The sequence below is a fragment of the Nanorana parkeri genome, unplaced genomic scaffold (genome assembly GCF_000935625.1).
Source record: "Nanorana parkeri isolate BGI_ZX_2015 unplaced genomic scaffold, ASM93562v1 scaffold1946, whole genome shotgun sequence".
NCBI classification, from domain to species: domain Eukaryota; kingdom Metazoa; phylum Chordata; class Amphibia; order Anura; family Dicroglossidae; genus Nanorana; species Nanorana parkeri.
This window is the reverse complement of record NW_017308214.1, coordinates 175,397-191,509: the sequence shown is the minus strand read 5'-3', so window position 1 is coordinate 191,509 and position 16,113 is coordinate 175,397. Positions and strand designations below refer to the sequence as shown.

The 16,113-nt window shown below is 46.1% G+C and overlaps 1 protein-coding gene across 1 annotated transcript in view; it reads left to right on the top strand.

Annotated features, from left to right (window-relative positions):
* KIF4A (kinesin family member 4A) overlaps positions 1 to 16,113 on the top strand; it is a 39,901-nt gene that overhangs the window by 521 nt on the left and 23,267 nt on the right. Inside the window, exons 3-20 of the mRNA XM_018572138.1 lie at positions 145 to 335; positions 1,644 to 1,736; positions 1,817 to 1,983; positions 2,487 to 2,581; positions 3,632 to 3,751; positions 4,229 to 4,404; positions 4,490 to 4,551; positions 4,649 to 4,781; positions 6,686 to 6,744; positions 6,836 to 6,941; positions 8,193 to 8,261; positions 8,657 to 8,839; positions 9,657 to 9,760; positions 11,741 to 11,885; positions 13,162 to 13,272; positions 13,355 to 13,438; positions 14,396 to 14,509; positions 14,759 to 14,914. Coding sequence (XP_018427640.1) covers positions 145 to 335; positions 1,644 to 1,736; positions 1,817 to 1,983; positions 2,487 to 2,581; positions 3,632 to 3,751; positions 4,229 to 4,404; positions 4,490 to 4,551; positions 4,649 to 4,781; positions 6,686 to 6,744; positions 6,836 to 6,941; positions 8,193 to 8,261; positions 8,657 to 8,839; positions 9,657 to 9,760; positions 11,741 to 11,885; positions 13,162 to 13,272; positions 13,355 to 13,438; positions 14,396 to 14,509; positions 14,759 to 14,914 — 2,168 coding nt within the window. The remainder of the gene's footprint in view (positions 1 to 144; positions 336 to 1,643; positions 1,737 to 1,816; positions 1,984 to 2,486; positions 2,582 to 3,631; positions 3,752 to 4,228; positions 4,405 to 4,489; positions 4,552 to 4,648; positions 4,782 to 6,685; positions 6,745 to 6,835; positions 6,942 to 8,192; positions 8,262 to 8,656; positions 8,840 to 9,656; positions 9,761 to 11,740; positions 11,886 to 13,161; positions 13,273 to 13,354; positions 13,439 to 14,395; positions 14,510 to 14,758; positions 14,915 to 16,113) is intronic.

Below are 16,113 nucleotides of genomic sequence, written 5' to 3'. Positions count from 1 at the left end.
GCTCAAGAGTTTAGTTCTGTGTGTCATAAATGTTGGTTCACATTGTCTGCATTGAGTTTCTGTGATGGGCAGGTGGCATTATTTGGCAGTTTTGAAGGTGATTTTTCTTTGTGTAACATTTTATTCTTTTATATTCTTTTTTAGGTTACAATGCAACAGTCCTGGCCTATGGACAAACAGGTTCTGGCAAAACCTACTCCATGGGAGGCACTTACACGCAAGACCAAGAGAACGAGATGACCGTGGGGGTCATCCCTAGAGTAGTTAAGGCTTTGTTTAGGGAAATCGAGCAGCGGGATGACTGGGAATTTCTGCTAAGGGTGTCCTATCTGGAGGTGAGCTTGCGAGTACCACTGTGTACACCACAATTCGTAATCTAAAGTGTATGTGACTCCAAAAACTGCTTTCATTTTGGATGGCGTGGAGAATGGTTTAGTGCATGGCTGTCCAGATCCAGGTCCTTTGTCCTGCTGACTGTTGTCACCGTGATTGAAAATAATGTAGAATACAAAAAGGTGTGTTGTCACCAGAACAGAAATAGAGGAGAAAATTTCCTTTGGGGGACACGTGTTGTGACAGCTGTCTGAGATTATCTCTGCCTTTTGGTTAAGATTAAGTGTAGTAGCTGTTATCAGTTTTCGGGGCAGAATGTCCCCTTTTTCGAACCGGGTGATGGGTTGTGTAGTATTCCATGGAGTAATAGGTGTGCTGGAGCGGTTTCCTTTCCTCCTGGGTTGGTTCTGGCCTGGTTATGCCGGGCTTGTCCCCAGTTGTAGGGAGGAACCTCTCTGGTGCTAATGCCTTCTGGTAGGGATGGGGCTGCTCTGGTCTGGCTGGCGGGTTCGGGAGATGCAGAGGCCCCTGGTGCTGTCCCAGGGTATATCCGAAAATCACTTGAGTGGGACCCCATTGTGATTTACTGTCACTAGGTCATGGCACTTCAGCATTTTCTACACTACGCCTCTTGGGCAGGCCTTCTGGCTAGCCTGGGGCACTTTATACCTTGGCCGGATGGCCTTTCAGGTTTGCACTGGCACCTATTTATTTGCACACATTTTTTAATGCACATTTTGGACTCCACAGAGATGTAGGGTGCAGGTACCTTTTTGGGGCCTGTCCTGATGTATGGTGGGGGGGAGTTTTTGTGGCCTCTACGGGCTTCTCTGCCTCTCCCTACTTGGGGGTGTCTCTTCGGGAAGCTCCCTACCTAGTACTTGTAGGGTCCTGAGGATCGGGGTCCGCTGGCCTTTGGGTAGGTGGACCTAAGTTGTTTTTGCCCCTGTCGGGAGCCTTTGCGCCCGGGGGGTTTCAGGATTTAAAGACACTTCCTCTTTTGGAGGAAGGCCAAAGCCCCCCTCGTGCACTTTTTTTATTTTTAGTATGCTGCAATTTCACAGTTCACAGGCATCACAGACCTTAAAAAAAAAAAAAGCTGTTGGATATTATTCTCGCTTTGGAGACAGTTCTTCTCATTGCCTGCTGTCTACAGTACAGAAAGTGAAGGGAAACCTTAAATAGGGCAAATATTGGGGAGGGTGTCTGAGAGCTTTTCTTTACTACTCTCTCCCAATTGGGGAGGGGGGCAGGGATTGGGTTTTAGATCTACTATAAAATATTTAAACTGAAAACTATTTCCCTTCCAGATATACAATGAGGAAATTCTCGATCTTCTCTTTACTCCTCGAGATAAAACATGTCCGATAAGCATCCGTGAAGATCCCAAGGAAGGCATCAAGGTATGTGAATCTTTTACCATCACATGTACGCGACAAATGTATTTCTTGTGCTGCATAGCAAACCTCTGACTTCACTTCAGATCTGCGGCTTAACCGAGCGTGATGTGAAGACGGCCCTGGATATGGTGTCTTGTCTGGAGCAAGGGAATAGTTCTCGTACTGTTGCTTCTACTGCTATGAACTCCCAATCCTCCCGATCGCACGCCATCTTCACCATTTGTATAGAGCAGAGGAAAAAAGAAGACAAGTAAGTCCGCTGCATTTATCAATGAAGCCTGCTTTGTCCCTGTATGTTTAACTGACATTTCAGCAGAAGTGCACTAAATGACTTCTCTGAGCATCTCTCTTAATCTTGTTCTGTGAGCGCAGAGCCATGGTGTACAGGAAAGCTTGGCTTCTGTTCCGGTCTCAGCGCAATGCTCTGGACCTGTTTAGCCAATACTGAGGACCCCATTGTAGGCGATGGGAGACAGGCTGGCAGTGCTTCGACTCCTATATTTAAGTAGTGCTGGACCCCGAGGTTGTCCAATTGGTATAGCTACCCAATATAATTGCTATGGTATTTGTACAGGTTGTCTGGTTACCGAGCTGGAAATTTCTACACACCAGAGAATCCCCACAGGTTCTTTTAGTGCAAAACAATGGATCTAAGATTAAAGCCCCACACCACAAATGGTCCAGGTGCAATTTTATTCCAGTTCGGAGTAGGAATACCAAATCTGTAACCGGTTAAGTTTCTATTTGTTTCAGGAACAACAGTTTCCGTTCCAAATTGCACCTTGTCGATCTGGCTGGGTCTGAAAGACAGAAGAAAACAAAGGCAGAGGGAGATCGTTTGAAGGAAGGTTAGTTGTATTTAAATGTCTTTACATCGTCCGTAATAGAAGTCACCAGCACTCTGACATGTGCAAGAAGTAAAGCACTTTTTATTTGTCACATGCATCATACAGGGCTGTATAACACGTGACAATTTAATAAAAAGTGCTTTACTTCTTGCACATATCGAGTGCTGGTGACTTCTATTATGGACTGTATTTGACACGGCGCCATCCGTGTTGTCACTCCAAGCACCAACCTTTCAACAAGGTCTGTACGCTGTATGGAGTGCAGGTGATTTTGTATGATCTCTTTCCATTGTGTCTAAATCTTCCCCTCAGTTCCTTGTAATAAAACATGTATTATACCCATGTCTCCTACCTCCCTTCTGTTCTCTGTAATAGAAGAGGTATTCTACTCCCCTCTGGTGTCCCGTGTCTCCTACCTCCCCTCTTCCCTGTAATAGAAGAGGTATTATAGCCCCCTCTCCGGTTTCCCATGTCTCCTACCTCCCCTCCGTTCTCTGTAATCGGAGAGGGGAGTATAATACCTCTTCTGTTTCCCGTGTCTCCTTCCTCCCCTCCATTCCCTGTAATAGAAGAGGTATTATACTCCCCCTCTCCGGTGTCCCGTGTCTCCTACCTACCTCCCTCCATTCCAGCACTGTAAGCGTCTGTGGCATTCAACATTTCTGGGAGCTTCAGATGCCTTTGTCCCCCACTCTGGTTCTTTCCTCCGGCTCCTGGGTCACACAGGTATCCAACACTCCTGGAAGTGCCAAATGCAAAAAAGTCTTATGGGGGCTGCAGTGCTGGAATGTAGGAGACATGGGCTACTTGAGTATAACACTTGTTCTGTTGCAGGGAACAGAAGCGATGGGGTTAACCTCTGTCAAGATGTACAATAAAGGTCAAATATAGACATTTGCCCGTAGACATTTGTATGTGGCCTTATGACCACTCGGCTGCAGCTAACTTATTCATTGCTTTTTGTTTTTGGCTGTAGCTTGGTCAGTATTCATATACTCATTTCTAATACCCAACAAGAAGAAAACTGATGTAGTGTTTTTCCACTCGCAGGTATCAGCATTAACCGTGGCTTGTTATGTTTGGGAAATGTCATCAGCGCTTTGGGGGATGAATCAAAGAAAGGAGGATTTGTGCCATACAGAGATTCGAAGTTAACTCGTCTTTTACAAGGTGAGTCGCTGAGCTTTGCTGGTGTGTCCTGTTCATTTGGAGACGTGTCCACAGAAATTTTACCTCTTCCAGATATATTCTGCACTAAAAATGTATCCCTATGTGTTTTATGGGCTACAGTTCTCACGTGCGCAGTCCGTTCAGGTTACGACAAAAATACTGCATGTCACATTTTGTACGGTCCAGAAACGCAAAACGCGTCAAACTTACAGCATCTTAGCAGCGGGCCCAGCTGGGTCTCTGCCGGGGGAGAAGGCAGCGGGCCCAGGTGGGTCTCTGCCGGGGGAGAAGGCAGCGGGCCCAGCTGGGTCTCTGCCGGGGGAGAAGGCTGCGGCCCGAGCTGCGTCTCTGCTGGGAGGAAGTAGTTAGATTGCTGCTGGTAGGGAGCACCAGGGAAAAGTGCATTCATCGGTGTTGGCTCTGTATTTAGATGTTTTTCTGGAGTCCCACTTTAAGAATTGTTACATATTTTTGCAGATTCCCTTGGGGGTAACAGTCATACTCTGATGATCGCATGCGTCAGTCCTGCTGATTCGAACATGGAGGAGACTCTAAACACCTTGCGCTATGCAGACCGAGCCAGAAAGATCAAGAATAAGCCCATTGTCAACACCGATCCACAAGCTGCAGAACTTCAACGTATGAAGCAACAGGTAAGAATGGACAGATGTCGGGGTGAAGAACACTCATCACAATACAGCTTTGCTTTACTCACCATGTGTATGTTACTCTTCACAGGTTCAGGATCTGCAGGTTTTATTGCTGCAAGCCCACGGAGGGACATTACCTGTTATGACAAAGTAAGAACCCGGAACTTTCAGAGGGCAGACATTGGCCCACTTTTATTTTTATATAAATACTGTTTTAATAAATGAGATTTTGACTTTTCTCCTCCAGTATGGAGCCATCTGAAAATCTTCAGTCTCTACTGATAAAAACGAAAAACTTGGAACAGGAAAATGGCAAGTTGAGTCGGGAGCTGAGCGAGGCGGCTGAACAGACGGCGCAGTTTCTGGAGAAGATAATCTTGGTGAGCAGTTGGATCTCGCTGTATGCTTGGCTTGTTTTACTTCTCTATTGCAGAGCTTATTGCGTTCTGGCAGCTGTATAAAAGCCTTGAAGTGGATGTTACAAACCTATTGACTATTATATTTGGGGGTGTTTTCGAGTAGTTTTGTGTAAATTTGGCTTTATGGCACAGGCCCTTTTCACACAGGTACCTTCCGTTCTGATCAGCAGGGGCTCCATGCACGAATACCCTGCTGATTGGAGCAGATGTCCCCATTGTAACATCCTTGTCCGTCCAGTTTTTAAATCCATCTTGCGCTGAAGGAAACAACAAATTACTGGACCCATGCTGGTCTATGGGGGAGTTGCATGTAAACAGACATGTGTTTGTTTTACATCAGTTTATCTCCGATCCAGGACTGAAACGGAACTCCGTTACATTTGTTTTTCCAAAGCTGGCCATAGTCAGGGGTAATTGGATGTGAATGGACTTGTGTCCACTTAGATCCGGCTGCCCATAGACTAAGCCCTCGTTCACACCTGAACGTTTTGTAGCGCGTTCTACGCTCGACGAACGCTCTACAAAACGCTCAAAAATATAAATCCCATTGTATTCAATGGTCTCGTTCCACCTTGGCGTATTTCTGCCCGTCCCTAACGCGTAACAAAACTGCCCACGCATGAAAAGGTACAGGTACTACTTTGGGCCGTTTTGTTGCGCGTTTCCATTGGGATACAGCCAAGTAGCCTTCGGAAATGCGCGACTTTTTTTACCACGAATCGCGGTACAAAAACGTGCGGCAGACGCACATATGCAATACTCCTAGGTGTGAATGAGACCTAAGATCGAGCGTTTGATCAGATACGTCCTGACAGACAGACCTGATGCCCGAGTGAATGGGGCCTTAGTTTGCGATGGAACACCTGGTGATCCTGCAGGTCTCCCTTCTTTCCTGTTGCAGTTTGGCCAAGCTTGGAATTGAATCCATGCTGGTGTGGTCAGTTTGCATGTCACTGCTTCCCTGTTAGAAATGCAGAACGCTGTGCCAATGCATATGCTGTGTCTCGCATAGTCAGTTTTGGCACTACAGGCCCACTATCCTGGTGATAGGGGCCCTGTTGAGCTTCACTATCAAACTGAAGTTTGCTTATAGTGGTGTTGGTTGAGAACAGCAACATCATAATCTGTCTTTAGCGAACACACTGCCTTCATTGTAGATAAGACTCCTTTTTAAAGGCACTTTATAACAATGTGCTCTTATCCTTTATGCCCCACCCTTCCTGAACGAAACAATCCCACACTCCCCCCAGATTCTGGAAGCCCGCCCCTCAGCGGGGCTGGCTTTCGATGATCGCAAGTACGATCTGCCCGTCCAAGGTGGGCAGATCGTACGGGCTTTCAAGAAGCATACGACCATCGCAAGACAAAAGTCTTGCGATGGTCGTAAGGTGTATGGGCACCTTGAGATACAAGTACGGTTCTGCTATTGCCATGCAGTGCTCTAGTACTCCCTCTGCTGAGCGCACATGTGCATTACAGCCCCATATACCTCTATGGGACAGTCTCCTTTCTGGGAGACCGGCGCGGCCAGGAGAGGTAGACATGTAGTGCTGAATGTTAAGAAATGGCTAAGCAGCAGCCCTCAGATCTTGGTGGGTATAGATCTGTGGAGGACACGGGTAAGATTATTTACATCAGGGGAGGGGGGCATGTTGAATAAGTGCGCCTTTTTTTTTTGCCCACAAAATGGCTTTGTATTTGCATCAGAACCTAACTTATATCGGCCCAGGTCTACTACATGGCTGCCAATCTCCTGCATCCAACGCTTCTGCTCCATCCATAACAAAAGCAATTTTGACTGAATGTTATAAAATTATATATTTACACTAATTTTTGTTTTGGGGTTTTTTTTTTTTTCCTAATAGACTGAACATGAAAATGAAAAACTCACCAGTAAAATAGATGAGCTTCGGCAACATGCAGCGTATGTGGATTTATACAAGTAATAGGAGTGGAGATCTATGGAGGGGGGGGGTCACTAATTTTTTTTGTTTGCCTATTGTTTCCAATCTTAGATGCAAAGTGGATCTGCAGAAGTTGGTGGAAACCCTGGAAGACCAGGAGCAGAAGGATAATGTGGAGGTGATCCGCAACTTACAGCATCTTATCAGCCATCTCCAGGTGAGCGCTTACTGCAAAATATCCCTTAAAGGAGTATTATGGGGTCAGTGTTTTTCCCCATAGTTCGCCTAAGGGTCACGGGAGGGCATAAACTAGCGTCCTCCCGTCACCCAACGCTCGGTATATCGCCAGCTACAGCTCGCGGTATACTGAGGTAGCCGGGACGGATCCCAGCGTTACTGTCGAGATCCACCCAGCTGTGTGATAGGCAGAGCCAGCTGTCAATCTAGAGGCAGAGCCAGCTGTACTCTCCCCGTCCCTTCCGCCAGTCAGCGCTGGGGGATTGGGGGGGGGGATTCCTGCAGGGCGCCGTGAGCGGCAGTTACGGCTCTCTGCAGGGACATGATTGAGAAGTGAGCGACTGTATGTGTTCACTCCCCGATCTATTTAGCCGGCGTGTGTCTAATTGTCACAGGTCGGCTCGAATTATGAGGATGAGTGAAAATCTCTCACCTCATAGTTCTCCTTTTAATGTGTGCAACTAGAAGCATGTTTTTAATCTTTTTGGTCCATGTAACGGTAACCTTATTCAAAGCAGGTTTAGCCCCTGTGGATATCACTGCAGATAGTCTTATGTGTGCACCCCCCCTCCCCAAACTAGAATCAATCGATGAATGCCTCTTATCTGAGGGTTGTGTGGTTGGGGTTTTTTTTTTTTTTTCCTCCCCCTTTGAAAAACTTTATTGCTACTTGGGTGGGTTTACAGTAAAATAAAAGCACATTGCTCTCTTCCAGATCTCTGACGTGTTTTTCGGCCCCTTTTGGGGTGACTCACATGGGGGCAGAGACTGTGCTTTTGCTTTAAATTGGTTACAAATCTAGTAGGAGTCTGAGATGTGGCTTGCCCAAATTCCGATGTATAGTTTGCTGCCAACCATGGACCGTGCCCGCATAATGTGCCATTAAACAGCAGTCTCCATCAGAAACCTCTATACCAGGGTGGCAACGCAGGCACCAGGGAAGCCAAAATATAAGCGGATTAAATGTCAAAGTTTAAAATTGAATTTTCTCGGCTTAGGACAATTTGCTAATTTTAGCCACAAGTAACAAATATTTTAGAAATTTGTAGGTGGAATATTTCCCTAAACATTTTTCTATTTGTAGAATACTGTTGCTCCACCCTTGTGGCCAATGCATTACTGCTTTTGTTTTTTCCTTCCTCGCACTGTTTGGTTGGTGCTCCTGTGGAGAAGTGTGTTTTGGAATTCTGTCTATATTCCCCTCCCCATAATTTTATTTTTATTTTCTCAGGATGAAAGCTCAGGAATTGCAGCATCGATCGAGGCTAGGCAAAAGGTGGCCCAACGAAGTACTGATGGGGTGCTCATAATAATCTGGCCACTCAGTGTATATATGTATGTATATACACATCTCTCTCCTTGATCCTGCCTCAACCCCCTTATGATTCTTTACTGGACTGACAGGAAGTTTCATGACATTTCTTTGAGGTATCATGGCACTTCCTGTAGGCCAATTGGGGGGGGGGGGGGGGGGGAATGCAGTCCCCCTTCCTTCAATGTAAGGGATGTGTGCTTACCAATGAAAAATAATAGTTTGCTTCAATTCAAGGATGTGAAGACTTCTCCTTTTTAGGCTTATTGTACATCTCTCAGATTCAGTGTATAAGCTGTGCATTGAACCTCTTGCTTTAGTTACTATCTATGTGCATACAGTTTATATAATTTTTGTTTGTTCTTTTTTCCTCTGGCCTGCAGGCCGATTCGGACGGTGGAGAGAAACGCAGTTCTGATGGGTATTCCACTCACCATGCCCTCAGACAGGCTCAGCTCTCCAAGGAACTGATAGAGCTAAACAAGGTATTGCTGATAAAGGAAGCCTTGGCCAGGAAGATGGCACAGAATGACAGCCACATGGAGCCCATCCAGAATGAATACCAGGTATGATTACTGCCCAGATTGTTTATCTAATAGTGTTACCATTATAATCTACCTCAGCCAGGGGTCTGTGGGGAACTATGGACTCTGTCTTGTTTCAAGCAGAGTTTTTTTGTCTTTTTAAGATTTGGGTAGAGTAGAGAATGGTTTAAAATACCGGTCGAGATCTTCCTGTTCCATAAGTGCACAAGTATGTCACCAGCACACCATTTAAGTGAAGTCAACAAAAGTCAGTTTATTAATGGAGTACTGTCATTCCAGTACAAGCACTTTCGGGGCTGCACAGGGTCCCCCTCATCAGGCTCAGAATGACCATCATTCTGAGCCTGATGGAAGTGGACCCTGTGCGGCCCTGAAAGCGCTTGTACTGGAATGACCCTACTCCATTAATAAACTGACTTGGTGTGCTGGTGACCTTCTTTCACAAACTTATATCTTCACAACGCCATCAGTGGTCACTGCAAGCACCCACCAGGATTCCAAGGAACATCCTATACCAGTAAGGAGGGCAGCAAGGCACCTATATATTACTTCCTGTTGCATAGACCCAACAGGAAGTGAGAAGTAGTTGCTTCATAGACAATTGTTACTATTGGATGTTTTTCCTCTTTGCTCTTGTGCTGGTGACCACTCAAAATGTTATATTTTCCATCACTTTGTTCCATTGACAACAGTCGCCAGGACAAACTAACTCCCCAGTTAGGACACAGACAGCAGTGAAAATCTGACAGAAGTTTGCACACTCCACCCAGAAGTAAAAAATAGAGTTTTAGATCTAACACTCGATGCAAAGTATTCATCACAGTGTTGTTCTGTACAGAATAATATCAAGAACTTGGAAAGTGAAGTCGGGGCATTGCAGAAAGAGAAGGAAGAACTGATTCTGGCTCTTCACTCTGCCAAGAAAGACACCAACCAAGCCAAGTAAGTGACGACCATGTATATGGTGGCCTTGTGTAGCTGCTCAGTGATCACATTATTGGGGAACATTGTTAGTGGGACCAGAACTGTTTGACTGCCTACATGAAGGAAACAAAAATGTTGAGAGAAGCGTGACAACCAGGCAAGGATCTTGGTGGGTGGAGACAAAGTGGTGGTATTAAGGTTTGGTTTTCTCGTGATGGCTGTTCCGGCTCGGGATGTTGAAAAAGGAGAGTGATAATGATGGTACACGTAAGAATGGGCCAAGAGTTCAATCACAAGTGTGACAAGTGCCCATTCTTACCTGTACTATCATTACCACCCTCCTCTTCCACCATCCTGAGCTGGGAGACAGAACAGCCATCACGAGGAAACCAATCCTTAATACCACCACTTTGTCTCTACCCACCCACCAAGATCCTCGCCTGGTTGTGACGTGTCTATAAACCTGTCTGTCCCTCCACCCACCCAGGTCCGTAGACACTTGAAGCAGCGCACCAAGTAAGGCCATGCGTGGGCCCCCGTAGAGCACTGTAATACTGGACTGTCCTTTTGTTTTTTTTTTTTTTACATTTTATTTTTTTATTTCTCTTTGCCTACAGCCGCACCACTTCAGCTGTTAGTGTATGAACATTGAAGTTTTCTCACCACAAAAAATACCTTTTTTTATTTGTGCTGATCAGTTATTCCAAGATATCCCATATCAGAAATAAACGTAGAAAGAAACTCTTCTAACTCCTCACTTGCTTTATGTGGGTGCATACGCTGGGTCTACTTTGTTCCACTTTGTCACATGTAGCCACCTTCCTTGGCGTGTTCCTGCAGTGGACCTCAGTGATGCATCCAGTGCCGGCACATAAGTTCTAAAATCCTCCCCATCACCACAGCATTGCCTACGTGCTCTTTGAGTGACAGTGGGATCAGCATCGGTAATACTAATGCACATGCATGCAAACTAGTGTATGCAGAAGTGATGAATCTTGTCAGGTTCAGTCTGTGTGCAAGGGTGTCCAACTCAATTTAATCGTAGGCCGCATCAACATTATGGTTGCCCTCAAAGGTATCTGTAAAACCATATAAATGCATCTAATCTTTTAAATAATTGCCTCTGCATTCGATTTATCACTGGTTTTAGACGTTTTTGTGGTTTGGAAGCGCCAAAGGCAATCCTTATCCCTCACACCAAGGAGGAGTACTGAGCATATATGCAAGGCGCAGCCCCACAGCAGTCAAGGGAACTGGAACATCTAGAAAAAAGCAAAAAAAGGGGCGCCTTTCCTAGTGCAGAGTTGTTTAATCCAATAAAATCATCAAAATTGTACAGACAGGTACTCGCAAAAGTGGATGTAAAAACGAGCAGCAGGACAATAAAAACGGAGCAGAGCAAGGATCCGTGTGGGGCGTCCTGTATAAACTCACTGTAGTGTCAACGCGTTTCCGGGGCACGCCCCCTTCGTCAGGACGTGATGACAGTCCCCTCCCTGCTAAAGAAGAGAGAACTGGGACGTAATTGGCCAATTACGTCCCAGTTCTCTCTTCTTTAGCAGGGAGGTGACTGTCATCACGTCCTGATGATTTGACTCTGCACTAGGAAAGGCGCCCCTTTTTTTTGCTTTTATCACTGGTTTTAATAATAACTTAATACCTAGATCTGAAAGTAGAAGTCTAGGAAATGGCCTGGTGGGCCGGGTTCGGCCCCTGGGCCTTGAGATTGGCACATGTGGTGTAGAGCAATGCAGTTGCCGGTAGTACACATGCACTGCTTGTACTTCAAAACTAGAAGTGTGCGCAAGCTCTTCTGTGGATAGCAGGGTGAGGGGAGAATCGGTTTGCAGCATAAAGGTTAGCAAATCATTTGCAAAATAAATTTGAGAGGTGTTGCTTTACAATGCTGGATTGGAAAATGTTCTTGTGTATGCCACGTTCGATCTAAACAATGTAGTGTTTGTATGGAAACTGTTCTAAGCTCTTTTCTTCCTGTAGGCTTAGTGAGAGACGGCGAAAGAGATTGCAAGAGTTGGAGGGTCAGATGGGCGACCTGAGGAAAAAGCTGAATGAGCAATCAAAGCTTCTGAAAATCAGAGAATCTTCTGAGAAAACAGTCGGCAAACTTAACCAGGAGATCCAGGTAATGATGCAATTCTGGAAGCCACCAACGTGATTTTGTCCTCATTTCAGAAGGAATCTGGCCTCCCTGCTGTGGCTCTAGGTCATGGTTAGGCAATTTAAGGCATGTGGGCACGTGATGTAATGTTCAGTGGCACTGGAACATCCTTTCAGGGCAATGCATGCAGGTTATGACTGGCCTGCTGAAGGACCAACAGATCCTTTGGTGGGCCTTTGCTCCCTACAAAGCCAGTGCCACTGTAACGGACTGCTCACTATGCTGGCAATTACAAAACCTGGCCTGTGTCCACAAGCCACCCACCTCCATTTTATGTTTCAGATGTCACAGTACATTCAGGTGCCAGCACCAGTACTAGTGTAGGCACTCTGGCAGCTGCAAACATCATTGGCCTGCCTGTCTTATTTATTATTAATTTTGGTATTTACTATTCACGATTTTTATATAGTGCCAACAGTTTGCGCAGCGCTTTACAATAAGTCTACACTCCTTTTCCGAGTGCAATAGCCAACTGCAGCAGGTATGGATATAAACCCCCTACATTTCTAATGATGCATGAATTGGGGCTTGTCTGAGGTCGGCAGCACACTATGTTCACTAGCATGCAAGTTGCCTATTGCCTTTGTAAATTTCCAGCTGGTGTAGAAATTAGGGATGCACCAATACTAAGTACAGTACTCTGTACAAGTAGTAAAATATAGAGAATGAACTGCGCCAATAAGCAAGCTAACAACTACAAGGCACTGGAATGTACACCCACTGTGAGTGTGTATACGTGAAAAATTAATAACTAAAGCTCGGCACATTTAGTTATTCATTACTCTGTACAAGTACCGATACTTTTCGAGCACCAACACTAGACTAGAGAAAAATTCAAAAGTTAGGAGGCCGCTGTCATTTTTAAGGCGCACACGGAGCTCCTGTGATTTGTAAATCTTTGTTTTAATGTATGATTTTGTTTTTATAAATATAAATAAAGGGATGCACCGAAACCAGTTTTGCGAGTACAAGTACTGATACTTGCACAAGTACGAGTACTGATACATTTTTGTTGTCATGTGACAGTTTTTCTAAAACAATACAGAGTAATGATTTCAGGACAGTGGTGGAGCGCCAGAGCCAGGTCCCAGCTGCAACCCTGGTAGTTCTTTTGAAAATGCCAAGTATCGGCACTGGTACTCAAAGTATCGGTGCATCCCTAGTAGAAATGATTCCTGACCACTGCTCTATACAATAATAAACCTTGAATTTTACATTCTACCTTTCGTGTCTTTTCCAGGGCATGAAAATGCAGCGGGTTCAGCTTATGAAGCAGATGAAAGAGGATGCGGAGAAGTTTCGCTCTTTCAAGCAGGAAAAAACTAAGGAAGTTATTCAACTTAAAGAGCGAGTACGTAGCACTTCCGCACTCGTCGTGGATAAGCATCGCACATGTATTACCTGATGTGGTGCCTAATATATTAATTTTATAGGATCGTAAGCGTCAGTATGAGCTGCTGAAGTTGGAGAGAGACTTCCAGAAGCAAGCCAGTGTGCTGCGGAGGAAATCCGAAGAGGTAAGAGAAAATGCTTTGTTCCAGGGGTTGCTATTCGTGAAAGTAGATTTAAACTAACTGGGAAAATTATTTTTCATCTGTGTATCAGAAGTAGTTACCATGTGCCCTCTTCGGTCTACCTGCCCCAACATCGACTGCATCTAATTACTCGGGGCCAGCTTCCTAATGGAATGGTGCCCCATGTCTGTGCAATGTGCGTCGCCATGGAAGCTTGTAGTCCCAACCAGTGCATGTGGCAGGGTGACGACACAGGGGCACATAGGACAGTTGTCACTAGGGATGCACAAATACTGGTTTTACGATATAGGGTACTGATATTCATTTTTCAGTACTCGCCGATACCGAATACCAGGACTTCTGGTAGCATGGACTCGGCTTCCCGGGCAATCAGGACCCGTATAATTACTTGCTGCCCGGCTTCTTGATTGCCCGGGAAGCCGGCTCCATGCTGTTTGGCTGCCTTGCCAGCATCACAGCTGATCGGCATGGATCTGGCGTGTTCCCAGCCAATCGGCAAACTGGGAGGCAGGTCGTTACCCACTTCCTGATTGGCCGGGAAGCAAGCTCCATGCTGATTGACTGGGAAGCCAGCTTCCCGACCAACCAGCATCGAGCCGGCTTCTGGGCCAATCGGAGAGCCGGGCCACGAATTACCCTAGGCCCGGGAAGCTGGCTCCATGTTCCCATGTGGCACTGCCGGTCAGAGGAAATCCCCCTCTGACCGGAAGTTCCGGTATCACAATAAGTATTGGAGTATTTGTATGTACGAGTATTCACCCAAATACTCGATATTGGTGCATCTCTAGTTGTTACCCTAGAACAGGAAGGGTATTAACGTGCCTGGAGTTCTGTATAACCAATTTTTAAAATACATTAACGTGTCAAAAGTTTTCGATGTGTTTTGGTGACTGGGTGTCACTACATCAAATTTTCATATTAACAAATGTTCATTTATAGGCAGCGACTGCTAATAAACGTTTGAAGGAAGCCCTACTGAAACAGAGAGAAGCCATGGACCGACGCAAGGATGCCCAGAATAAAGGCATGGAGGGAGCAGCCACGAGGGTCAAGGTATGCAAATCAAATTGGTGGCTGCTCGGTGTAAGTGTACCTGGCAGTCCTGACCTTTTTTTGGGGGGAGGGGGCGGGGCCCTCCAATGAACAAGCTTATTAGAAGTACTGGGAAGTCACTACCGCCCAGCCAACCTGTTACTTTTTACCTGAGATGGAACTGTTTTACTTTTTTGCCTACAAACTGTGTTCAGCAGCTCATGGAGGGCATTTACTACTACTACTGTATTTGTATTTCTTTTCACCTAGAACTGGCTAGCCAGCGAGGTGGAGGTTCTTGCGAGCACAGAGGAAGCACAGGGACATTTGAATGATCTCCTTGAAGACCGAAAGATTCTGGCTCAAGATATAGTCCAGCTGAAGCAGAAGAGAGAAGCGGGAGAACGCATACCTCCAAAGATACGGGTGAGTAATGCAGTACAGACTGAACGCTGCCTTGCTAGAAAATGTGCAAATCCACTCCCAAGGGGTTGGCCATGTTTTCATCCGTTGAGGGACACAAGAAGTCGCATGAAGATGATTTAGGGCTTGTTCACATGATATCAGGTCCTGATCAGGTGCGGATCTGCAGAAGCAGTGCGTTTTTTAAGCGTTTTCGGTCCGGATGCTGACGGTTCTTTTTTAGCCGTGGGGCTGTCAGTATGCAGATTCTTCCTCTGAGGTCACTTCCGCCCTCTCGGAACATCTACTTTCCTTTGTGTATGTAAAGCTGGTGATCAGACATGTATCCCATGTTTGCAGGCATGTTGATGGTGCTGACTACAGCAATCTGCAGAGAACGAGCCCGCAGGAGACGTCGTTATTGGGTACACCCGATCCTGAGGCTCCGGGACTCCAAGGGTCAGTTCTGGAGTTTGTATGAGGATTTGCGAGGTCACCCGGATAAATTTTTTTCCTTTACTCATATGTCCTATGACATCATAAAAAGTGGAGCAAGAATACTATTTTTTTTTGCTTAGCTGCGTTGCGTTTTCGTTGCTTTTTTTTGCCGCGTTCGTGAGTTTCCAGACCGGACAAAATGTGACATGCAGTTTTTTTTCTGTCGTAAGTTGAACGGACTGCGCACGCGAGAACTGTAGCCCATAAAACGCATAGGGATACTTTGGGATGCATTTTAAGTGCAGGAGCATACGGATCAGGTCAGCACAGAAAACGGATGTCGTGTGAACAGGCCCTTAAAGGAGAACTATGAGGGGGGTGCTTTTCACTCACCTCATAGTTCTAGCCGACCTGTGACAATTAGACTGTCACAGGTCGGCTCAGTAGATTGGGAGGTGAGCGAACACATACCGGCGTTCGCTCACTTCTCAATCCTGTCACGGCTCTCTCCCGTGACAGGGGAGGGGCTGGATTCCCCGCTCCGATCCGCCAGCGCTGACTGAACGGACGGGGAGGGGGCGGGTACAGCTGGCTCTGCCTCTAGATAGGCAGAGCCAGCTGTCAGTCACGCAGCTGGGCAGATCCCGGCACAATTATCGGGATCCGCTTCAGCTGCGGCATCTCGGTATACCGCGAGCTGTAGCTTGCGGTATACTGAGCTTAGGGTGACGGGAGGACGCTAGTTTGTGTCCTCCCATTACCCTAAGGAGAACTATGGGGAAAAG